Source organism: Coccomyxa subellipsoidea, assembly GCF_000258705.1.
Source record: "Coccomyxa subellipsoidea C-169, whole genome shotgun sequence".
NCBI classification, from domain to species: Eukaryota; Viridiplantae; Chlorophyta; class Trebouxiophyceae; family Coccomyxaceae; genus Coccomyxa; species Coccomyxa subellipsoidea.
The window spans coordinates 1082459-1105919 of record NW_005178041.1 but is presented as its reverse complement, the minus strand read 5'-3'; the positions used below and the strand labels follow the sequence as shown (position 1 = coordinate 1105919).

At 54.9% G+C, this 23461-nt stretch overlaps 5 protein-coding genes across 5 annotated transcripts; 3 read left to right on the top strand and 2 right to left on the bottom strand.

The window, feature by feature from the left end:
• Positions 1-492: 492 nt before the first annotated feature.
• COCSUDRAFT_58976 (hypothetical protein) lies at positions 493-6363 on the top strand (the record flags this gene model as incomplete). The annotated part of the gene is made up of 14 exons (XM_005650925.1): positions 493-522; positions 912-1054; positions 1163-1269; positions 1368-1690; positions 1966-2233; positions 2426-2585; positions 2967-3212; positions 3556-3640; positions 3870-3952; positions 4343-4503; positions 4790-4933; positions 5261-5427; positions 5848-6079; positions 6167-6363. 14 exons carry the CDS (start codon positions 493-495, stop codon positions 6361-6363), a joined length of 2346 nt encoding a protein of 781 aa, XP_005650982.1.
• A 722-nt stretch (positions 6364-7085) lies between these two features.
• Positions 7086-9290, bottom strand: COCSUDRAFT_58975 (chlorophyll a/b-binding protein; the record flags this gene model as incomplete). The annotated part of the gene is made up of 7 exons (XM_005650924.1): positions 7086-7135; positions 7418-7529; positions 7748-7888; positions 8162-8375; positions 8575-8681; positions 8947-9003; positions 9234-9290. The coding sequence occupies 7 exons, from the start codon at positions 9288-9290 to the stop codon at positions 7086-7088; spliced, it is 738 nt and encodes a 245-aa protein (XP_005650981.1).
• Positions 9291-9885: 595 nt separating this feature from the next.
• COCSUDRAFT_58974 (P-loop containing nucleoside triphosphate hydrolase protein) lies at positions 9886-13187 on the bottom strand (the record flags this gene model as incomplete). Its single annotated transcript, XM_005650923.1, has 10 exons — positions 9886-10004; positions 10160-10274; positions 10370-10681; positions 10871-11044; positions 11333-11453; positions 11571-11818; positions 11949-12019; positions 12122-12273; positions 12443-12575; positions 13133-13187. The coding sequence occupies 10 exons, from the start codon at positions 13185-13187 to the stop codon at positions 9886-9888; spliced, it is 1500 nt and encodes a 499-aa protein (XP_005650980.1).
• A 1772-nt stretch (positions 13188-14959) lies between these two features.
• COCSUDRAFT_12402 (trimeric LpxA-like protein) lies at positions 14960-16179 on the top strand (the record flags this gene model as incomplete). The annotated part of the gene is made up of 3 exons (XM_005650922.1): positions 14960-15231; positions 15449-15747; positions 15935-16179. The coding sequence occupies 3 exons, from the start codon at positions 14960-14962 to the stop codon at positions 16177-16179; spliced, it is 816 nt and encodes a 271-aa protein (XP_005650979.1).
• A 1024-nt stretch (positions 16180-17203) lies between these two features.
• Positions 17204-18829, top strand: COCSUDRAFT_12218 (Pkinase-domain-containing protein; the record flags this gene model as incomplete). The annotated part of the gene is made up of 5 exons (XM_005650921.1): positions 17204-17260; positions 17457-17658; positions 17949-18235; positions 18373-18528; positions 18644-18829. The coding sequence occupies 5 exons, from the start codon at positions 17204-17206 to the stop codon at positions 18827-18829; spliced, it is 888 nt and encodes a 295-aa protein (XP_005650978.1).
• Between the last annotated feature and the right edge of the window lie 4632 nt (positions 18830-23461).

Genomic DNA, 23461 nt, shown 5'->3' with positions numbered 1-23461 from the left:
CTGGAGGCGAGGAGAGTAGATCAGATGATGGGAGGATCAGCTACAAAACAACAAACTCAAGCTGACTTGGAATCTTGCTAGACAATGAAAGAGGCCTTCAATTATGATAGAATTTCGAAAAAACTTGGCTGAGGATCACAAGTAGGAATGGGAAGTTGCTGTGCACTGGAGGGCATGCCGACAGTACGAAATCCGCGTCGACAGCTGTCGACAGTCATGATATATCATGTATAGTCTCACTATATAGTCTCACTAGGAAATTTGCAAAGTAGTGCCGTACGTCTTGACCCCTCTGCATTCGTGTTATTCTGCAATTTCACACTCTAGGTAGGCCTGATAAACGGTGATACCTTTACAGGAACTTGCTCGTCTGGCACAGGCTAGTGGCATGTAACCCTGGCTGAAAGCTTGGACAACCCTCTATCGTGTACAGCAATCCTAGTGGACTCTGTAGGCTCATTTGTATGCTCAAATGTATAGCTTGTTAGCTTAATGAGTGGCGTTGAAAACGCCAGTGGCTGGGTGCCCTAAAATCGCAGTGGGCTAAGAAAACATAACGTTGACACGAATTGCTGCAAAGCGGCAGTCACGGACAGAAATCCACACTACACCTTTCCGGAATGCAAGACAGCGACAGCTGCAATCTTGCTTCACCTTCAGTGGCAGCAATTGTCCCAGGGACAGTTAACTCTCTTCGACACAGACTGGAAACGCAGACGTCCATCTGCACAACTTCGACAGCGACAGCTGGCCAAGTGTCAAAGGATGCTCCAGCACAAGCATACAGCTCGACTGTCGTAGATGTCAGAGGCTTGAGCAGAACCAGATCTGAGACTGCTCAGCCTGGCAGCCTGCACACCAGTGTGGTGCATCACAACGACAGATATGGCCATCTGGACCTGTCAGTGCAGCTCTCAGACAGCAGCAGAGAGTCAAGCCACAGCGGCTCCCACTACGTCTCTGTCCAGTCCGACGGCCACTCCAGCCTGTCAACGCCCACAACTGCGGTCTCCACGACACCCCTCACCCAAAGAATAATTCTACAAGACTCCAGGTAATGGCTTCAAACATCCGGCTTTCCACCAAGAAGCAGGCTACCTTGAGCGCTGACAATTTCGAAGCAGTAGTGATCAGGCCTTGAGGGCTGTTGTGCTGTATGTAGGCAGGAAAACATTGCGCGGCGGCTTGCAGAGGGCTTTGCAGAGGACATTGAGCTCTTCAACAATCCTATCGGCAGTGCTGACGGGATCCATGCAACAGCGTCTGCAGGTGCACCCCATGCCCATTCCAATTCCAGTGAGTCATTGTCACTGGCAACGATAGAATCAGCATTGCGCTGGCTCTAATCTATGAGTCTGCTGTCACAGGCTCTCCCCCAGTCATGATCCAGAATCCGGAGTACTCTGAGGACAGCCCTACACAGAGCTTCCACCTGTCAGCCAGCTCCGTGCCCACAGAGGTGACACTGGCAGCCCTCCAGGTCAGACATGAGGGCAGTCTCTTCGCGCAGCAACTGGAAGGCTCTGAGATGGAGTCCACAGATGTACAAGCAGCACTGCCCTTTGTGGCGCGCTCTCTGCCAAAGAGGCGGCCGGACGACAGGATACCAGCGTACATGCCCCGGGTGGCGCTCTCAACGCCCCTGCCGCTGAGCAGAGATGTGGAGGACAGAATTACTAGCCTTGGACCGGTATATTTCTTCACCCCTTTCTTTTTCTGTTTTGACAGAGCAAAAGAAGTGTTCATCTGGTGAGATGGCTGCATACTGGCATCTTCATGCCTTTGCATGAGCTCTCACCGTCACTGCTGGAACACAGGCTTACACAGGCCCACTGCAAGCCACGAAAGGTTGCTGCACTGCTACGCGCATGCAGCCCTGGGTGTGCTTTGTCAAGATCTGCTGGTTCCATAATAAAAAATTGTGTCGGTCAGACCATGTATGATGATGGAAGGTCCATTTGGCAGGCGCTGCCAATGGAGCAGAAGGCGCTGCTGTGGCTGGGGATAGGCCTGGACGTCAGCTCCAAGGCCAGCCTGTGCATCTCTCTGTGGCGCTTTGCGCACCGGCAGCGGTGGCTGTGGTTTGGCGCCACTCTGGGCTTCTTTACCATATCCTCTGCGGTGTGTGTCATGTACTGGATGACCCACTACCCCACCGCCGCCCTTGACCAAGACCTGCGAGACAGCCGTAGCAAGTTCCAGCGCTCAGATCTCTACGAAGCGCGCGTGCACGGTAAATGTTCGTCCTGATCCACCCATCATTACCAGTGCAGAGATACATAGATCGCTTAGCGACAGCTACTATCAATAAGATTAAAGGAACTATTGCAGCATGGGCGCCAAAGAATAGATATGTGCATCACAGAGCGACGGGTGATATTACGGTAATCACAGGTGGAGTGAGTCATTGCATGCATGCATGCAGGCCTGCGAAAGGAGACGTTCAAGAGGTGGGTGCGGCGGCTGGGTACTCTGTGCGCGGTCTGCCAGCTGGGCACGGCCTTCGCCGCTACGCGCGCGTTGTTCTCCAGCGAGGCACGCCAGCGCCTTGTCGAGATGGACCTCAGGCAAGGCTCACCCTTTTTGTGCCCTTTAGAACACCTGCCATGTGCATCCTGTCCCTGCACGCATGCTCTGAAGAGTGCACCTGCCACAACCTGCAGTGCCGGCCCTGTTGGCGGCTGAGCTCTGGCTGCCAGCATTTGCCTTGAATTCATGCTAAGGGCTATCTGTCTATGCCGTTGTCGAGAAGTGCATCACCCTGAGGACACTCAACCTTGGCTGCAAGATGTGCATCAAGGGGGCTGCAGGGGCATGCTGTGCATGTGCCCTCTGAAATGTACGTGCCTGAAATTTAGCTTCACCGGCCTTGCTGCCAGCAGCATCGGCTGCCAGAACTTTCAGGTGTCATGCTGAGAGATGAAACTACAATCTGGGCCTGAAGAATGCATGGTTGGTGCTTCCAGGGGCATGCGGCTGGCGGACACGGTGTTCCTGACGCTGGGAGTGTGCCTGCTGCAAGTCTACATCGGCATGCGCTGCGTGCACCAGTCGGCCAGCTGCATGTACCACTTGCGCGGCGGCTTCGACTGGATCACCTGCGCCTCCATCGTCGCCTCGCTCTCCTCCTCGGCCCTCTGCTTCCTGTCCCTCGAGATCAATGACCACCGCTTCATCAAGGACAGGCACGCCCCTGGCTCCCTGCCTCTCATGTGGGTACCTCTTTAGGCTAACTCATTGCTCGATCGCCACACCCAAAGCCAACGTCCTAGGGCACACGTGCAAGGCATCTGCAGCCACATCCGATAAGTCAGTCTGCAGCCCAGCACTGAGAAACATCAATACTTTCTCCATACATAACACAATCGTAGAAAGGCGGCAAGACAGTAGTGCAAGACTGCTGGCATTCAGTACACCCTGTGTATTCCTCAAAGAAGCAGAATCCACTCCATTTAGAAGACTTCACTGCTGGGCAGCGGTCAAAGCTATGGGTGTAGGCGACTCATTGTCATAGGAGGGGGCTGTGACTGCTGACTGTAAAGCTTGATGTGGCAGGGCATATCAGGTGGAGCTGGCCAGCTTCTTCATGTACCGGCTGGCAGAGCTGAGCGCGCGGGTCACTCTCCTGGCACTCTTTGCGGTGAGATTCAGCTGAAGTTGTAATCATAATCTGTCCATGATCCCTCAACGCCTATACTATTGCTTCCCTGTTGTTGGCGCAAATCCTGCACGTGCAAGCAAGGCAGTATCTGTTGCTGCGTGGCCTGTCAATTAGCTCCTTCTGGTGGAGTATTCTTCCACTGACTGCCAATTTCAACTGGCCATGTCCTAAATTCAGTCCCTCCTGATCAGTGTATTTGTCCCCGCAGAACATATATGGTTTCTGGACGCTGCTGCCGCTGGGCCTGCACGCTGTGGCAGTAGTGCTCCTGCTGCGCTTCAGCCCCTGCAGGTGTGTTCTAGAAACCATCAGGCCAAGTACTGCTCCAAGGGCTGCCAGAAGAAGCCATCCTGGCACATCATCCCAATCAAGCGCAGGAAGTGTCTCTCAAGGGAGTGCCAAGGCCTGGAACTCGGTCATATTCTGATCTGCCCGGCAAGGATTGATATCTACTCACCAGTTTATGATACAGCACTGGCACCCATGTGGGTGAAAAGCTACTTGAGTCATTTACAACCAGGAGGACGATCCCGAAACTAGCATGCAGCTCTGCATGTTGGCTATGACACTTTTCAAATGCCCAGCATAATTCAAAAAGGAATCAAACTTTGAACAGTGGGGTGGGTTTTTAGCTAACTCTGTTTGCTAACCAGAGGTGGTGGTTTTGTTGTGCACCTGCAGGGGGCAGCGCAGGATATGGGACAAGGCCACTGCCAGCACCCAGGCGCAGCTGGGCACCGCAGTGAAAATGCCGGTGCCCAGGTTCGATGATGTGAAGCTTCTGGTTGCCTGCATGGCGTGGCCGCCCTCTGTCTTTGTCTCTGACGCCACCGACGCTCAAGGTGCATTTCCTCCCCTGTCTGCAGCCCTGTGTTGCTAATTCTCAGGAGCATGCCAAGAGCGCAGTAGATGAGTGCTGCGGGTACATACATCATCACACAATTCACCGAAGTAAGACTTATAGCTGGGAGAGGTTGTTCAGAGTCCCCCTGTTGGACTCTGATGCTGACTACTGCTGAGTCATGCCAAGGCTAGAAGGCGAAAGGAGATCGACACCTCGGCAGACGCCTGGTACTGGGGTCCTAGGAAGCATGCAGAGTGACGTAAGAGGATTGTTAATGCGCGCAGGGCGGTTTTGGTGGCGATCGCGCATGTGCGGGCGGCGGTCAGCGTGCGACGTGGCGCTGAAGAGCCGGCTGGTGCCCTTCCCGGCATTCAACACCCTCATCGCCACCGAGGCCGCCTGCCTGCTGGGCCTCCTCTGGGGCGCAGGTGCACACTGCACCACCGTACACATCTAGCTTCCCATTGTCTCACCTGGACTTCGCATACCTCTCGTCATTTGTAGTTAAAGGACATAAAGGTTGGGTACCTATCCCAGCATGCATAGCAGGGATGCGTGAAGGACTAGGGGCTTGGCTCAAGCAAAGGGGCAATGGAAACTATAGCTCTGATGGGCTTTATGCCGCCAAATGGTTGCAGCAATCTGCAATTATTGTGCAATTCTTGTTGCGGTGTTTGTACCGTGCTGCGAACTCCACGAGTCATGGAATAGTCAGGGCAGCTGCTGTCACTAAGTGAAATTTTTGAGTGCTGCAGGGGTGCCGGCGTGGGCGGCGAGGTATTTGGGGGTGGCAGTGCTGCTGCACATCGCATGGGGCTTCCTGGGGATGCTGTGGCTGGCGTGCGTGCACACCTGCTGCGTGGAGCGCCAGCTGGACGACCTCTGCCGCGTCGCCGCCCAGCAGGAGTCCCTGCACATCAAGGTGCGCACTCCCACCCTGACGCCATTGTCCTTGTGATTTCATACAACCCCTGCAGCCGGTAGGGGAGTCTCACCCGCTATGTTCTGAAGCAGTCTCTGCTGGTCCTTGTGATTGCATAGAAGCCCTGCAGCCATTTGTGGAGTCATTCCCGCTCTACTCTGAAGCACTCTCTCTTGGCGAGCTGCATGTGCCCCCTGACAAATAGCAGCAACCTGCTAGGTCATTATTCACGAATAATCCTGTGGCTGATCAAAGGAATGTGGTGATGACCCAAGATAGCATCAAAGGCACATGGGGCTGTGTCAGCACTACACTGAACACCCATAGATGAACATGAACGCGCTTGAAAAATGCTCAGGTGACAGAAGGAAGGAAGGAAGTTTACACAGGAAGTTTACACGATGCTGTGGGTGCATGCAGACTCTGCGCGCCCTGCTGCCGCGCAGCAACGCGCGGCTGCTGCCGGTGCTGAGAGAGGACGCCGAAGGCTCCGACGGCGCGTGGCCGGAATCGGCCGCGGCGTCGTCGGCCGGCGCGGCGGCGAGCGACAGGTCTCCCGAGCAGCAGCCGGCAGCTTCCCGGGAGGGCTCCCCTGTGCAGGCGCTGCTGTCAGCCATTGGCGTGCAGATCCCCACAGGGGACTACCAGGAGGGTGAGCTCACTGTCGACTATTATTATAACCATCATCATTGTTATTATATTACACGTTGTTTCTGCCAGAGGCAAGGTGAATCTGCAGACAAGCTGCAGGGAAAGGCTGCCACCGTGGCATGTGACATGTCCAACCCCTCCAGGAACTCGCCAGATCCAAGCAAGACCCCATCAACTGTGGGCACGGTGCTCAGTATTGTAGCATCCCGCGCCAGCCGGGGCTACAGCTGCATTACTATTATTATTATTATTACACGCTACTATTTCAGCTGTATAAGCGAGTGATAATCTGCATTGCAGGCAGGCATGCAGCTTTCATACGGATGACAAACAACAGCTGTGCAGCCCCACTGTTTGGGCAGGGTAATCCATATCTGGTTCTTGTCCTTCAGCATAGACAGGATACTTATGCTCACAGATGCCTGTGTGTCTTGCAGGTCCGCAGAGCTGCCCAGTGTGGCGGCCAGAGAAACACTGAAGAGGAGTGAGAGACAGAGTGTGCAGCATTTACACGTGAGGGCGTGAGTTGATTAGATACCGAGATACTGCCGGTGTTATGAGCTTTACTGTACAGCATTGCTGGTCAGTTGTGTCAGGCATGGAAAGTGCAAGATAATTTTTGAGGAGGCGAATTGAAGCTGAGAAGGGACGGTTCGACTTTCAGATGCATGAGAGTATAAAATCCAAGTTCATATTTCCCGGTTCATCTCACCATTACAGGATGAAACATCTACATTCCCTCTCAAGTCTTCTCATCTCAAAATTCTAGCATGCCAGCACTTGCAACAGCGCTCGTCAGTGTCATGATCCATTTACGGCGCTCAGCTCTCATCCCGGATCATAGCATTACCAAAAACGCACTGAGCAAGCCTGGCAGCTTATACGCTACACTCGCAGTGACTTTTGAGCCCCACATCATGACAAACAATCAGCAGGCAGCCCTCGGCCACAGCATCACAACAGCTCAAAATTCCAGTATCGACAAAAATAAGCACAGAGACCTATGCTCAGGGAGCGAACTTGGTGGCGGCGGCGAAGCCGTTGTTAACTCCGGGGTCTGCACATGCACACACCAGCTGGTCAGCTAACCATTCCTGAGTCACACAGCCGAGTGCTTCTGCTGGCAGTCCAGTGACGCAAAATGCAAAATGCCACTGCTGGCAGTGGTGCTGCAGGCCTTCTCACGCAGGCCTTCTCACATCTCACCAATATTTCTACCAGCTCTCAATCGACAACAGCACTAGTCAGGGGAAGCAGCTGCTGGGCAAGGTGGATTCAGACATGTGGGGGCCTGTAAGCACAGAGCAACGGTGTTTCACGAGCACAGAGGGAAGCGCACCGGCCAAGTGGTCGGACAGGTTCTCGATGGGGCCCTTGCCGGTGACGATGGCCTGCACGAAGAATCCGAACATGGAGAACATAGCCAGACGGCCGTTCTTGATCTCCTTGGTCTGCGCACACCCACACAAACTCTGTCAGAACCCCATTTTCCTTGATTCCACAGGACACATGCATCTGCTGCCAGCTGTCTTTGAAAGTGCAGCAGGTGCTGCAAGCAAGTTCAGAGCCACAGCAGCAATAATGCACAGCGGTCGGCGACAGTTCTTTACAGGTGATAAGAGCAGGCACGAGGTATTTATAATAAGGAGGAGTAAGTGGTGGAATGTACCTTGAGCTCGGCGAAGGTGTCCGGGTCGTCAGCAAGGCCGAGGGGGTCGAAGGGGCCACCGGGGTACAGGGAGTCCAGGCCCTCAACGCCTGGGCCCTCGCCGTTTGCGCGGTATGCCTCAGCACCGCCCATGAGGATCACCTGCAGCCATCAACGCAGTTCAGCCACTGCTCAGCAGACGCGCAGAAATTGCTGCAAGAGGACAACAGACATGCCAAGGACTTGAAGACCGCTGTGCAATTAGATAAGCAGGAAATGCTGCAGAGGCAGGACAGGCAAGCCGAGGCTCTTAACAGACTGCTGCAGAGGCCAGCGAAGGCGGGAGCTTGCTCTCCCAGCCAGAATCTTGGACTTGTAAAACGGTGGAGTGAAAAGAAGGGCAAGCAGGCAGGTTGGGAGGGGAGGAGGGGTTACCTGGCAGGCCAGGGTGGCGATGATGGACTGGGCGTGCACCAGGGAGGGGTTGCCCAGGTAGTTGAGGCCGTCAGAGCCGAAGATCTGAGCGCCGGCCTTGAACCAGACGGCCTCGCCGAAGGAGACGCCGTTCTTGGCGAGCAGCTCTGGGGTCACGCAGCCCAGGGCTCCGAGCATGGCCCAGCGAGCGTGGATGACCTCGATCTCGCGGTAGCTGCAGAATAGGCAGCACACATCAGTGGGCATTCGAGCTGCAGGACGACCAAGGTGGGACACCTTGCGTGCTAACAGATAACGACCGAAATTTGCAAGGTATTGGTGTGAGGGATGCAACTGCGCGGCGTGCAATATCATCAAGTAAACATATAATTACGAAAGGGTGCGACAGAGACTCGGGGGCGGGGTCAGCTCACCGAGCGAAGGTCTCGGGGTCGGCGGACAGACCGGCGGTGTCCCAGCCGTAGTCACCGGGGAACTCACCCTTCAGGTATGAGGGAGACTCGGTGAAGGGGCCCAGGAACTGCAAAAACAGAGCATCCAGCGTCAGTTGAGGTCCCGTTGGTCACCCATCAAGTTTGGGCATCGCGATATCCTTAAGGATAAGGCGCGGATACGGCTGGGTCCTGAACAGGGTGAGGGCCAGATGTGCGACAAAAAACCACACAAACTCCTTAAAAAGCGCAAAACTGAACTACTGATACACTTTGCTAACCCGTTGAGGGCGAAAGGCTGCAACCGTCAACTTGTCATCCCATCTGCAAGCAGGGTGATCGGTGGGGACTCACTCCAGCCCTGTCGGGGCCGTAGAACTCAATGGCGGCGCGGGTCACCTGCTTGTTTCCCTGCACAGATTGCAAGCGCAAAAGATCAGATCTTGTTTGACGACCAAAAGTTCAAGGTGAAGACAACCTCTGTGAGAGCCGAGCGGCCTGGCACTTTCCCCACAACTCTGGATAGAGGGCATACGAATGGAGACACCACGTATATGCAAACAATCAATAAGCAGCAAATAATATGGCCACCATACAGCAGACTTATCGACCCACTAACGAAGAAGGCGACTGGGATGTACCTGGCCCTTGGTGGGCACAGCGGAGCGCAGGGACGCGCCCAGGAAGCTCTGACACATGAGTGCGGAAGCCATTGTGTTTGTTTTTTTTGTTGCTTATGAAGAAGGGGGAGAGCGAGCAGCCGATTGAAGTGGTTTGGAATGGGAGAGTGGGGATGCTTTGTAGCAGGATTTGGGCAGGGTATAATGACCTCCCGCTCTCACTGGTCGGGCAGGATGGGTTTGGATCGCGGTTTGTGCGGGCCACGCGAATTTCGTACTGCCCAAAATCTCAGGACCCTGCCCCTGAGGGCAGAGGGCACGCAGAGCAGAACAGCTTCCTGCGACTGCATGCAAACGATTGCAAATATTGCCTAAAACTGCAAGGATCTCAAGGCGTTCCCAGCTCAGGTGTGCTTTTTCCAAAGAATCACATCCTTCTTATTCTTGCCGAGAGTCCAGCATGAAGGGTTCACCAACTCGCCTGACTCGGAAGCAGGTTCGCTATTTGTCCAGCACCTCTGGAGTTGTAAGTCAACATAAATGCATGAAGTGAAACTATTGGCACAAGACCGAAACATGCACACTCAAAGACCAACTGTCACCGGCAATTCTCCTACTATAACTTGCAAAGTGAATCCGCGATATCATACAGATGTTCTACACACTCAAGTCTTCAGGGCTCCGCAGCAGTCAGATTGGGGTTCCGCAGTGGGCACTTGAATCCCTTCCTGCGCAAGCCGCTGACAAAACGCTGCTGAACCACAGGCTCTGGCGCCCTCTCCTTTTCAAGCCCTGCAAAACAAAGCACATTATTAGGCAAGGGACACAAAGTACAGTGCTGCTCTGACTTGCTGTCATTGTGCTTCAATGCAGGCAGCTGACATGTCAAAAGCGACATTGTCTGCTAGCACAACATACTGGGTTTTTAGAGGACAGTATTCCTGTACCATTGCAGATGGGTTTCCTGGCGAGCAGGACTGGTCTGATGGGCTGAGAAGAGCTCTGCACATTCCTTTCTCCAGCACAGATCTCAGTCACTGTCGGCTGGGGCCTGCTGTTGCCCTGCAGACACCATGAACAATATCTGCCATAATTACCTCAGCACGTCTGCGTTTCAAGCTCAACAAAACAGTGCTGCTGAGCATACATTGACGCACCATGACACCTTGCGCAAAGTCAACCTCTGCTGGATCCTTCTCAGACCCGCCCCCTTGAGCCTCCCTTTGCTGCAGCGCAGGACGGGAAGATGGGGGCAGTGCACGAGCTGGCTGCCATGCGGCCTGCGGGTGCAGTCGGCTGCGTTTCCTGGCTGGGAGTCCCAGTGGGGTTGTCATCTTGGCTGTGCTTTCAGCCGCAATTGCTGCATCTGTCTGCTGCTCTATATCTGCACCTTCGCCTGACCCCTCCACACGAGCTGCTTCTGCTTCCTTGTGCTCCCATGCTCCCTCCAAGCGTGCAACACTGGCTGCCTGTGACAATGCAGGGTTATTGCTCAGACCCTGTCTTGGCCATATTCCTTATTTGGAAAGGACAGAACATGCATGCCCACAGGGGACTCTCAATCAACTGATTACTCAATTTAGAGTACCCCGGTGTCCATGAGAAGAGGGACATGCAGGCGCTGTTCAAGTGTGGTTGGACATGCAGGGAGCACGCACAAGTTGCTTGGGAGACTGGCAGAAGTCGCACAGCTCCTCCTCTGCGGTAATGCAGCGGCCACGGCGCTCTCCAAAGTGCTCCAGGATCGCCTTGCGCCTGCAGCATGCGCTCAGGGCCATGTCCGCCACTGCAGCTGTGCTGCCTACCCGGTCCCCCCTCTCCAGCTTCCTCATCTGGCACAACAATCACTCTGTGATTGCCAACCTGTGCAGAATGCATGGGAGGAGCAAAGAAAAGGAGCTAATTAATCCCCTATGATAAGCACAGAAAGATCAGGCATGACCGCCTCCTTTGGCTCTGAGCGGACCACAGCCTTGTCAAGATCTGGGCATATATAGGTTAGAGCGTTGATCACCACTTATAGAGACACTGCTCATCCCATTGATCACAATCAGGTCTGGCCAATTTATTATTGATGAAGGATAATAATTTGGCAAGTGGCTTTCATCAGGGAAGGCTACCTGCTCAAAGTGCGCCTTGGAGGCATACATGATGCACAGGCTGGGCAGGCCATCACGTCCAGCTCGCCCGCTCTCCTGCGAAAATCCCTCTAAGCTGCTGGGCGCATCCCAATGGACAATCCTGCATGACACAAAAGACATGCACTAACACAGGAATTTCAATGCCACCAAAATAGCAGCCTTTACCGAGATCCAAGTGACATGCACACATTGCATGCATGCATGCAGGTGCACTCACCAGCGCACATTAGCCTTGTCGACACCCATGCCGAATGCAATCGTCGCCACGACAATGGGCATGTCTCCTTCCAGCCACTGTGACTGGATTCTTGAGCGCTGCTCTGCGTCCTTGCCAGCATGGTAAGCCATGGCGTCCACATCAGCATTGCACAGGCTCGAGGCCAGCCAGTCACAGGTCTTGCGCTGGTGGGCATAGACGATTCCACAGGTGCCAGGTGGCTGACTCTTCACAAATGCCTCCATGTCCTACACCAAGATTCATTCATGCTGTGTTCCTGCATACTTTTCCCGTCATGTGTCCTCGCATGCAGCCCACCAAGGCATTGCATATAGGCTGTTGTGCATTTTTGCCGGCCAGGATTGATCTGATGCACACCTGAAGGGCTGCAGCATCTGAGCCTTCTCCTATCAGGTCTTTGTAGCGCACTTCATAGCGCAGGTTCGTCCCTGTTCAACACATGCCAAAGTCGCCTCTGGGAAGAAATACTGGCAGCATGCATGGGCTGTACAGTGGGGCAACCGTAGGTTGGATTGGAGGAGGCTACTCACGGTTGAAGCTGGACTCCAGCACGAGTGGAGACTTCAGGTTGAGCAGTTCTATGATGGAAGCCTTGACTTGCTTTGTTGCCGTGGCTGTGCATGCCAGGATTGGGGCCCCTGGAAACTCTGTGTGCAGGCTTGAGAGGGCAAGGTATGCTGGCCTGCGACACATGACACAGCTCATAGGCACTACAATATTTTCAATATCATGGACGCACATAGATTTGCAAAAAAGAAAAATCTGGAAATGGGAAGGGCATGGCATGCCTGAAATCATGGCCCCATTGCGACACACAGTGTGCCTCATCAATGGCGAAACGCAGGATGCACGCTGCATGGGCCTCTTTGAGTGCATCCCGCAATTGTGGAAGGGCCAGGCTCTCAGGCGTGGTGTACAGCAGCTTTGTGCTGGGTGTGCCGCTGCACAGCTCTGAGATGATGGCAGCCTTCTTGGACTCTGAGACTGCAGCAGCATTCCCAAAGGTTGGCGCATGTTATGTTTGCCTTGTTGTATCTGCCTGAGACTAAGAAGAATAGAATTACTATCTCATGCATTGACAATCACCTGTGCTGTTAAACACTTCGCAGTCAATACCGCGGTCTAGAGCAGCATCTACCTGCAAGCAGGACAATGATTGGCAGGAGAATTTGACAGACTGATCGATCATGCACATGTACAGCACCACATTGCACACAGTTGTGCAGGTTCCATGCACGTTGTTGTGCTGCTCACCTGATCCTTTGCCAAAGAAATCAAGGGGGAAACTACGACTGTCACAGCATGGGGGTGGCAGAGGGGCGGGAGCTGAAAAGTCAGAGATTTGCCACCGCCCGTTGGAAGGAACAAGAGGACATCTTTGCCCTACAACAGCAGTTTTGCAAATAAGGTCCCCTGCAGGCCTTGCACCTGAGATTTGCGCAGTTCTCATGTTATGACGCTGATTATGGCAGGAATGAGTTCTCACACCTCTAGTTGAGCTTCTACTGCTTCTCGTTGAAGAGGCCTGAAGAGCTCAGTACCCCAGTACTCGCGCAGAAGGACTTGCAGAGTTCCAAATCGGATGCTGTCATTCATCACATCGTTCTGAAAACCTGCATGAGGTATCACAGTAGTAGATCAGTCCTGTCATCTTGATATATTGTTTAGTACGAATTGTCCTCTTGGACCCGCACAGGAACATTCGATGTTGTCTGCCGCCATTTTTGCTGAAAGTATTCTTGTCAGTTCTCAACAGAGACGATCAAGTCTTACTCCAGGAGTTCAGAAGCTGACTTGAAGCATTGCTCTGTACTTGCCTCTAGTGAAAAATAATGGATTGACACATACGAGAGTTTGGAAAGTCTATTCATCCATACTGTTTGGTGATTGATTGAGAGAGGTATTGAACTTCACGTGCCACACCAAGCACTGCCTGCGGAAGGCTGCGATGGTCATTATGTTATGTATTTCACTTAGGTTCCTCCAAGCAACAGCTTCTGAAGCCACGAGATCTTAGCTTTGCAGACACCCGACGACATCATGACTCACTTCAAAGCAAATGAAACGAAGTGTTTATGTGCAAGAAGCCATTTATGCATGCAGCAAGGAGCCAAGTTTGGCACAATATCTGGCATGCACTTGTCCAGGTTGCTGAAGTCCAAATAATCGTCCTGGTGGCAATCCTAAAGAAGGGATTTCGTAGTTGTTCAGAAATTGACCCTGGTCAACTTCCGATTGTCTCCAAGAGCGCGCAGCTTCTGCTAGATCTCGCCAATTTGGTTCCAGCACCCAGTAGAAACGTGATGACAGGAGCTGAGAGAGCATCTCCAGAATAGTTATGGAGGAAGATACAACTTAATTTGACACCTGCTCTGATTTCCGGCCAAATGTTTGGGAAAGGCAAAGAGGGATCTGGTCTCGGAAAATTTATGCGAAAGAAAGATATGGGTGTACCAGGCTGGATCCAAAAGTATAAGGATGCAAAAGATCTCAATCAAGGTCTATGTGTCCTGATTCTGGCTGCTGGAAGCGGGTATCGTATGAACTCAGACCTGCCACTGGTGTGGCCATTTTTTTCCTCTTGCTCATACAAGCCTGAATGTCCTGCCGTGGGTTTTGCATTCTACAAGCACAGTGTCTTGTGATGGTTTTCAACTCGCTCTATGGCCTGAGCAAGTTTCTTTTTCTTACTGTCAGGTGCTCCACCCTGTGTCTGAGGTACCCATGCTCTGTCATGTGGTGAGAGCAGCTCAGGAACTCCAGCACTCCAAGGTTGTCATCGTTGGCAGCCCTCACAGTGGAGCAGCTGTTCAGCAGGTGATGACTGCCACGGAGTTCTGCAGCCAGATGGACCTCTTACATTTATCTCTGCAGCACGCAATTTGGTCCCAACATTATTGCAAATGCTTCATCAGGGTGATGGTGCAGGTTCTTGAGGGAGCATTCCCCAGTCTGGGGCATGACATTGTCCTCCAAGAGAAGCCGACAGGCTTCAGAGATGCAGTGATGGCGGGCCTGCAGTCACTTCCAGACTCCACAGCGGATCTGCTAGTCATACCTGGCAACCTGCCACTGCTGACATCCCAAACCCTTCTAGAGGTAGTGCAGCAAGGGCAGAGGACGGCAATAGATAAGCACAGGGGCCTGACACAGCTGTGCACATCAGACTACAACGAGCCTTCTGGCATCTTCTGGGCTGCTGCGGCATTTCTTCGAGAGAAACTGCGGGATCTGCCAAATGGTATGCCCTGCTTGCGTCTCCACCCACTGCTGTCAAAGCAACATGCACTCTGCATGCTACGCATTCCTGTACACTGGGATGGCATTCCTGCACAGCCATTGAGCCTCTCACGATGCTGTGGCCAGGCATGTCAGACTCGCTGGATGCTGAGGGCTTGGTGGATGGGCAATGCGAGAGGTGCTCTGCCAGTGATCCAAGTGCAACGCTGGCAGTCCACACACGGCAGGAGCTAGTGGAAGCTGAAACTGTGCTGCGCCGGAGGCACATCCGGGAGCACCAGGCCCAGGGGGTGACCTTCCGGGACCCCGACAACACCTTTATCTCGGCAGGGGTGGACATCGGGCGCGACAGTGTGATCGGCGTCGGGGTGCAGCTGTACGGCAACACCTCCATTGGAAGGTTGAGAGCACTGCTCACTCGCTCAATGTCAAATGCTGAGACTAAAATGGTGCTTGTTGCAGCGATATCAGTGTGCCATTCAGAATTTATACAGTATGAGGAGCAGCTGTGCAACGGGCAACTGCCCCTGGCCCACTGCCTTTCAGAACAACTCAATTCCATGGACAGCAGTCATAGCTTGTTGAAGAATGCAGTCCATTTTCATCACTTTACGCAGGTGTGTAAGGATAGATGGGCCCACAGTGATCATCAACAGCACTGTGGGCAGCGGCTGCAAGATTGGCGCATTCTCGCATCTGGAGCAGGCGACCATGGCAGAGAACAGCGGGGTCGGCCCCTTTGCCAGGCTCCGAGTGGGCGCTGTTGTGGAGTCCTCCGCCTATGTGGGCAACTTCTGCGAGGTGAAGGCAGCGCACGTGGGCGCTGGCACGAACGTCTGCCATCTCTCCTACCTGGGCGATGCGGAAGTGGGCGAGAATGTGAATATTGGTGCCGGCACCATCACATGCAACTACAGTGAGCACATTCCCATGACACTTGATCCCCACTTTACACGAGTGACACCACAAAGGCACATATCCGTGCAAGGTTCTGATGAAAGGTGAATGGCATGACATGCATGCATGCATGTGGCCACAGTCATGGTCATGAAAGAGGGTAGGAAGAGATGGCATGTCCTGAGCAGTTCATTTGCTGCTTGCAGATGGCATTGCCAAGAACAGGACGACCATAGGATCCAATGCCTTCATAGGATCAAGCTCTACATTGGTGGCTCCAGTGGAGGTTGGTGAGGGGGCACTGGTGGCCGCTGGCTCAGTCATCACCTCTAATGTGCCAGCAAATGCTCTGGCGCTGGGACGCGCCCGGCAGGCCACAAAGGACAACAGAGCTGATGCCACAAGAGAGAAGCTGCGCGAGTTGCACATACAGAAGCAGGCCGAACAATGATCATATAGAGGAGTACAGAGCTGTTACCATTGGTTTGTCTCATTGATCTGCTGCAGTACATATGAAGTTGTGCTTAGTCTCTTTTGCTTCATCAGAGGCTGGTTCCAGAACACGGGGTGTTCTTGATAAGAGTCTGGTGCAACTTGAGATGCTCTATGTGCTGCACAGAAGGCCCGCTGTACAGTCACCTGCAGCTTTCAGTAACGCTTCTGGTATGAGAGGCCGTGTTCAGGGGATGGCTATGGCCATTCCATGCAGTGCATGCCAGATTGTTTGCACAGCTGCAAACTACTCCTTCTTCTTGAGTCTAGAAGAGATCTCTTCATTGCAATGCGATCGTTTGGACACTCAATTGAAGGCCTACGCCTGGTTACCAGGCATGGAGATGCCCGAAGCTGAGCTCATCATGATCAGAGGCTCACATGTGCCGCGCGTCCATGCATGTTATGCATTGCATGCGCATGCGGTCGCACTTTGAGTCAGTTCATCATGATACCAGTATTGGCTTCTGCGGTAGTTCTGTGCATGCATATGCTTTGCTGCACAGCATTTGAATTTTCAAATATGGTGCCTGAACATGGCCATGGATTGATGCCAGTCTTCTAAGCATCCTGTCCCTGAATTATGGACCAAAATCCTGCTCTGATCCCTGCACACCTGGACTCGGGCGCAAGCCCCCAATTGGGGTGACATCAGCAATGGTGACTCACCACCACCACCTGGCAGGACAGTTCCCGCGACCAATGTGTGGGTTGACACAGCTGCTTGGACCAGCTATCTTACATCAAGATGTCATGATGGTCATGAATGCAGCAATTTAGGAGGGAAGGCAGTTTGTGCATGTTGTACAGAATACTTGTTCTAACGGGCTGTCAGAAAAGGAACGCAACGCTCATGCTTACCTCCCTCACACCAATGTTGGCACTAAAAAAGGTGTACAGTGCTTCGTGAAAGCATGATTCTTATGGAGGTGACATATGTTTGAGTGGCGTTCGTTGCCCAACCAAGGCTTAGACAGAACGACATGGGCGCTGAAAATTACCACCGGATGGGTATCATTGGAGAAGGTTCCTTTGGCAAGGTAGGCGTAGAAGGTTGTTTTCAAAGTTTTAAACATCATGAGATTGTATTGTATCAGCCTGCAGTGCCCCAGAGCCCATTACACCGTTGCATCACCATATATACTTCTGCATTCTGCTAGATACAGTGCTTGCGACGTAAAGTGCTAGCATATAATTATTATCATAAAATAAATACTCCGACGTAACTGTGTGCAGGTCTACAAGGGGCGCAGGAAATACACTGGGCAAACAGTGGCCATGAAGTTCATACTAAAGCACAACAAGAGTGAGAAGGACATTGTCAGCTTGAGACAAGAAATCGAAATCTTGCGCGGCCTGCGTCACGAGAACATTATACAGATGCTGGACTCGTTTGAGACCGAGGAGGAGTTCTGTGTCGTCACCGAGTTTGCACAAGGTATGCCCGGGGCGCTGCCTTCATCCAGTCAACACCCACTTGCATACCCTCCTTGACACTTTTGATCCTGTTCAAGAGTCTGCAAGCGCTTGGCACCAGGTTTGGGCACCCCACAAGCTGTACCTGCCCAGACTTCCAGCTACAATTTTCAAACCTGCTCCTGGGCAGCGCTAACCGAGCCACAATTGGAGCAAACAGGCCACGACAGCAGCATTGCCGTATCAAGTCCAGAGCCTCACAATCTCGGTTCAGCTTAGCTGTAGCTCACAGCTCCTGCATGTGGTCACCAGGGGAGCTATTTGAGGTGCTGGAGGATGACAAGACTCTTCCAGAGGAGGAGGTGCGAAGCATAGCAAAGCAGCTGGTGCGAGCGCTGCACTACCTGCACAGCAACCGCATCATCCATCGCGACATGAAGCCGCAGAACGTGCTCATCGGCGCGCACGGCTGCGTCAAGCTGTGCGACTTCGGCTTTGCGCGCGCCATGTCTTGCAGCACGCTCGTTGTTACCTCCATCAAGGGCACGCCACTCTACATGGCCCCCGAGCTTGTGCAGGAGCAGCCCTACAACCACACCGTAAGCTCCCCTCCTACACTCCTCCCTCGCTGCCATCCCTGCCATGCAGCGGGCATGCATGCAAGCAGCGTGTCATCCACATGCTGTGATGTCCGACGGCGAATGGGATATGACTCTGGGCGTACTTCTCATGGCAGGCGGATCTCTGGAGCCTGGGTGTGATCCTGTACGAGCTGTTTGTGGGCCAGCCTCCATTCTACACCACGTCCATTTACTCACTCATCCATCAGATCGTGCAGGACTCAGTCAAGTATCCGCCAGAGATGTCCAGGGAGTTCAGGGGATTCCTCAAGGTGGGTCGACCTTGCAATCTCTACGCAGATGTCTGCTGATCATGCATCCTCTCTGGTGACTCCCAGAGCAAGACATTCACTGCTTGCATTGCCAAATTACCTGTGCTGCATACAGGGGCTGCTGAACAAATATCCAGCAAAGAGGCTGTCGTGGCCACAGCTGCTGGAGCATCCCTTTGTGGCCGAGGCGCCAGAGGAGCGGCAGATGCGCGAGGCAGCGGCGGCAGAAGCAGCGCGGGCTGCAGAGGAGAGCCGAGCGTGGAAGGGGGAACTGGGCGCTGTAGCAGGTGCACCTAATTGAGCTTGCCCTGAATGCACTTGGATGCTTGTGAACCCGTGAGAAGCTGGTGATTGCAGTCCAAGGACAGTCTTTAGCGCCATTATGCACACATGTTGTTGAAAGTACTACACTGCGTTGTCTGCAGGCACGCCGCCCTCTGGAGTGGAGAGGAGCCAGACGGCGGCGGCCACGCCTCTCGTGGAGCCATCATCAGAGCTGCGGCGGGGCTATTTGCATCAGGGCGCACTGCAGACTCCTGCGCTCCAACGGCCGGCCCAGCCCGCCGCCTCTGCCATCTACCCCGCTCGCGGTGGTGGCCAGCCAGCTGAGCTCAGGTGTGTTGAGCCTTGCAGCCATGCTGATTGTTTGAAGGCCTCTTTGCGTTGTTCCTGGTGATGCATACAGGCTTGGTTAAGTATGTCAGGCCTCTGTTCAAGTAAGTAAGGCTGTGCGTTGACGGCAGACTGCATTGACAGGGCGGCTGTTGGAATTGCGCCGGCCAGCGCGGCGCCTGTGCGACTGCAGAACGGCGCAGCGCCGTTGATGGCTCCAGTCTCCTTCGCCCAGAAGCTCCAGGCAGCCGCTGCTGCACAGCAGGCTGGCAGGCATACCCCTGTACCACAGGGAAATGGCACTGTCCCCACTCCTCGGCATGCCTCCGGCGCACCAAGCGCGGCAGCACATCAGCACCCAGGGAACGCCACAGGACCGGCAGACAGAGGGACACCTGCGCATAGTGCAGAAGCAGCAGCAGCTCCCAGCCAGCCATCAAGCTCAAAGGCTAGCACCACAGAGTACTATGAGCTACAGTCTGCGCCAAAAAGGGTGAAGAGCATCGAGTACGAGCTAACGCCGGCCAGGCCGCAGGCAGAGGCAGGTTCGGTGCACTCGCCGGGCAGCGTGGCCCGATCGGGCGCAGCCGGCAGTCCCCAATCGGCAACCCGGCCGCGCAGCGCAGGCAGGACAGATGAGAACAGGGCGGCGGACGGCCGCACGTCGGGAAAGGCGGCTGGGCCGAGCAGGCAGGGCAGGTCTGATGGGGAGTGCAGCCCCAGCGGGGACTCCAGGCACTGGGAGGGCAGAGGGCCGCAGGCGGCGGCTCCGCTAAGCGAGAGGCGGAGCGAGCCGCCACAGCCTGTACAGCCGTCGCCGCGGCCGCTGCCGCAGTTTGGTGGGCGGACAGGTAGCAGGGAACCCGGCCAAGCTGCATCAGGTAGGAAGCAGGCCGGCTCGCCATTATCTGATGGGTCACCAGGCCAGAGAGTGGGTGAGCCACGGAGCCCTGCCGGAGAGACATCCAAGGCGGCTGATATGGCGGCTCGACCGAGTTCCTTGAGACTCGCTACACCAGCGGCTGATCCACCGCCCAAACCCAGCATGCCACAAATCGAGCGGCCCTTGAAGAGGGCATCCTCTCTCGCAGCGCAGGTGCACCATCATTTCTTCTGCCTCTCAATGCAGCGCTATTAACCAGGAGCAGCTGTGTTTGTATCCTGATAAGCATCAAATTGGAATGTATCATTGAAGACACTGCGGTGTCCCCATTGTGCAGATCCATGCGGACGCCACAGTGCGGCATCAGCAGCCTGCAGCTCGGCGGCAGTCATCAGCCGGCGAGCACCAACACACTTTGTCACACCACGCCCTGCCGAGCGACGCATCTCCGCCAACCCAGGTGATTCACCCCTTGTCGACCCCTTGCCAGAACACCCTCCTGGCCGTTGCAGCATGGGCAGCTTACAATCCTGTTAGCCAGCTCAGAAAATCTGCAGGGCTTCCTGACACCGTCAAATGTGTTTGCATGATCAGATCATGGTTGCAGCTCAGCACACCAGCAGCTATTTGAGGGCTCAAGGTGAGCGGCATTCCAAACGTGCAGGGGCCGAAGCCAGGCGAGCAGGGCTCAATATACACGCGGATACTGGTGGACGCGGAGGCGCGCGCATCGGCCGGGCCGGAGGGCGCTGCCGGCGTGTGGGCCGACAAGCGCACGCTCGCGGCGGTCGTGGAGGGCCTGAAGCGGCCGTCGAGCGGCTCCGCATACACGGCCTGGGCCGGCAGCGCCGAGCTGCGCCAGGCCGCGCGCGTGGCCGCCCGGCTGCTGCGATTCTCCGCCGCACGGCCCGAGGCGGCCGCCGACCTCCAGCGCGCCACTGCAGCCGCCGCCCAGGTGCCCCGCGTTCCATCCAAATTACTAGTGCCCCTGCTTCTGGACCTGACTCCATCCAAGAATCCAGGTTCACAGATACTAGTTTGTTCAGCATACCTTCCGCCAGTACTACTTAAATATAAAACCTGCGTCTGCTTAGATGCCCCATGCTTTCATCCTTGCTGAGTGTTGAGCCCTGGGACAGTCCCTCTGCACCGCAATTTTCAGACGCTGCATCAGATGATTCTTCTGATGTATAAACCAAATTGATGGCAGAGGATGACCGAGGACCTGCTCAAAACCTTGCAGGCGGCGCTGCCGGTGTCGCCGGACACCACCACGGCGATCGTGAGCTCCCTGCGCGGCGCAGAGGAGCTGCTCGCAGCCGACGCCGGGCCGTCTTCCCCGTCCGACTTTGTGGCATTCCAAGGGACGCCCCAGCTGTACGCCAGCCTGCTCGGCTGCAGAAATCCGGCTGGCACCTGGTCGGTGGCCTCTGCTGGCGCCAGCGGCCTTGCTGGGGTGTACAGACGAGCGCAGGTGCACTTCAAGTCCCCTGCATGCTTGTAATTTTGATGCACCATTCAAAAGAACCCTGCTGCATGCCTTGTCGGACACGGTTTCTGGTGTTTTGGATTTTAATTCTCTCCACTTACTCTTGCACAGCAACAGAGATGTGTCACCTGCGCTGTGCACCAGGTCGTGCTGATGCGGAGAGGTACGGGCGCGCCATCAGAGGCCCCCAGCATGGCACAGGAGATCCTGGAGAGCACGCTGCGGGGGGCCGTCGTCGTGCGTCTGTGCCGCTGTTTGGAGGACTGCGCTGCTGCGCCCAACTCACCAGGTCCTGCCGCATCTGACTTTGCTGGGCCTTTTGCAGCTGTCGGTGCATTTGCTTACTTTGTACTAGAGCATTGCACAATCTGGGCCATTCGGCATGCTGAGATTGAAGGTGTGTTTCAAATGTTTTGCAGGCGCTCAAGCGCTGAGGGAGGCGGCAATAAGTGCTCTGCGGCATCTGGCAGTGGTCCCGCCAGCGCCGCCGGGCCAGGAGTCCTCGCACCCTTTCCCGCTGGTGTCTGCAGCCCAGGGCGCCTCGGAAGGGTGGCCGTCTACAACTGAGCTCCAGAGCGCTGTAAGTCCCAAGCAGACACATGCATCAGTAAACTGCTCATCCTCTTGTGTTTGTCCAGTTGCCAGGATGAGAGTAGTCAGCAGGTTGCATTCGACTGTGTGGTATCGAGGCATGCTTACCGTAGGTGCGGACGAGGGTGGCAGAGTGCATCAGCAGTGGGGACTCTTCCCTGCTGAGCAGCTTGGCGGCAGCGGTGTCCGGTGGTGACAGGGGTGCCTCCCTGGCTGCACTGCAGCTCCTGCAGGGCACCTGCGCGGCCTACCCGCCCCTCTGCTGCGCGGCTGCAAGCGCTGGCCTGCCACAGGCACGCCACACTCCCAAAACGCCTCAATATTCTACAGCACCTTCTCCAGATCATAGATTCGAGCTCTGATAGCAGACTACTTAGCCGTACATATACGTCAGTGCGTAAATAAAAAGAACAGGCCATGCTGTTGCATCATCCGGCATCTCATGCGCGCATCATGTTGCGTGAATGTGGCTGCTATGCGGTGTGGAGTCTGGCGTGAGGTGCAGTGCTGTTCTGCGCAGGCGTTGCTGGCGGCCAGCGAGGGGCCCCAGGGGGCGGCTGCGCTGCTCACGCTGAGCACGCTGGCGCGCCAGGTGGCGGCACAGCTGGCGCACTCCGACGTGGCCGAGTCGAGGGCCAGCAGCGGCGGGGCAGAGCTGCGATGGGACGCTGCACAGGCGGCGCTTGTATCCCCTGGCAACCCCTTGGCTCCCTTCGCATGCATCAGACCCCTTCTGCAGGCAAGCGATCGACCCAGGACATGACCTGCTTTTGTTTTGAACCAGCCCATCCTCAGGCATGTAGACCTGTTCAGCCATTGCGTCCAGGAGGATTTTTTTCTCTGCAAATGATACTGTTTTCAGCAGGGGAACGTGCTCTGGGTAAGTGCTGCAGGAAATGAGTGTGAGATTTGTTCTTTACAGCAGGCGTCGGCAGGCGATGTCAGGGCGTCCAGTGCGGCAGCTGGCGCGATGGCGGCGCTTTTGCCGCTGCTGCCGGGGCACGCCAACGGCCAGCAGGGCCTCAGGAGCGGGCGGGCCTCCAATGAGGCCCTCCCTGCCGACCTCTACGTTGACAGGAGCATTGCCGGCCTGCAGCGGCTGCTGGTGAGAAAAGATTCCCGTCTCCAAGAAATACACCATCCCATCGATCTACTGAGAACCAAGACCTTCACAAAACATGATGATAGCGTTTCAACCGATATATGGGGGTGATGTTGATGCCTAGATAAATTCCTTTCTGTTGACAGCATGGTCAGAGATAGCGATCTACAAGGCATGCATGGCAACGGAGACAAGTGTCGATGCCGCAGGCATGGTCGGGGCCTTCGGCAGGGGGCAGGGCGTTTGAGACGGTGGA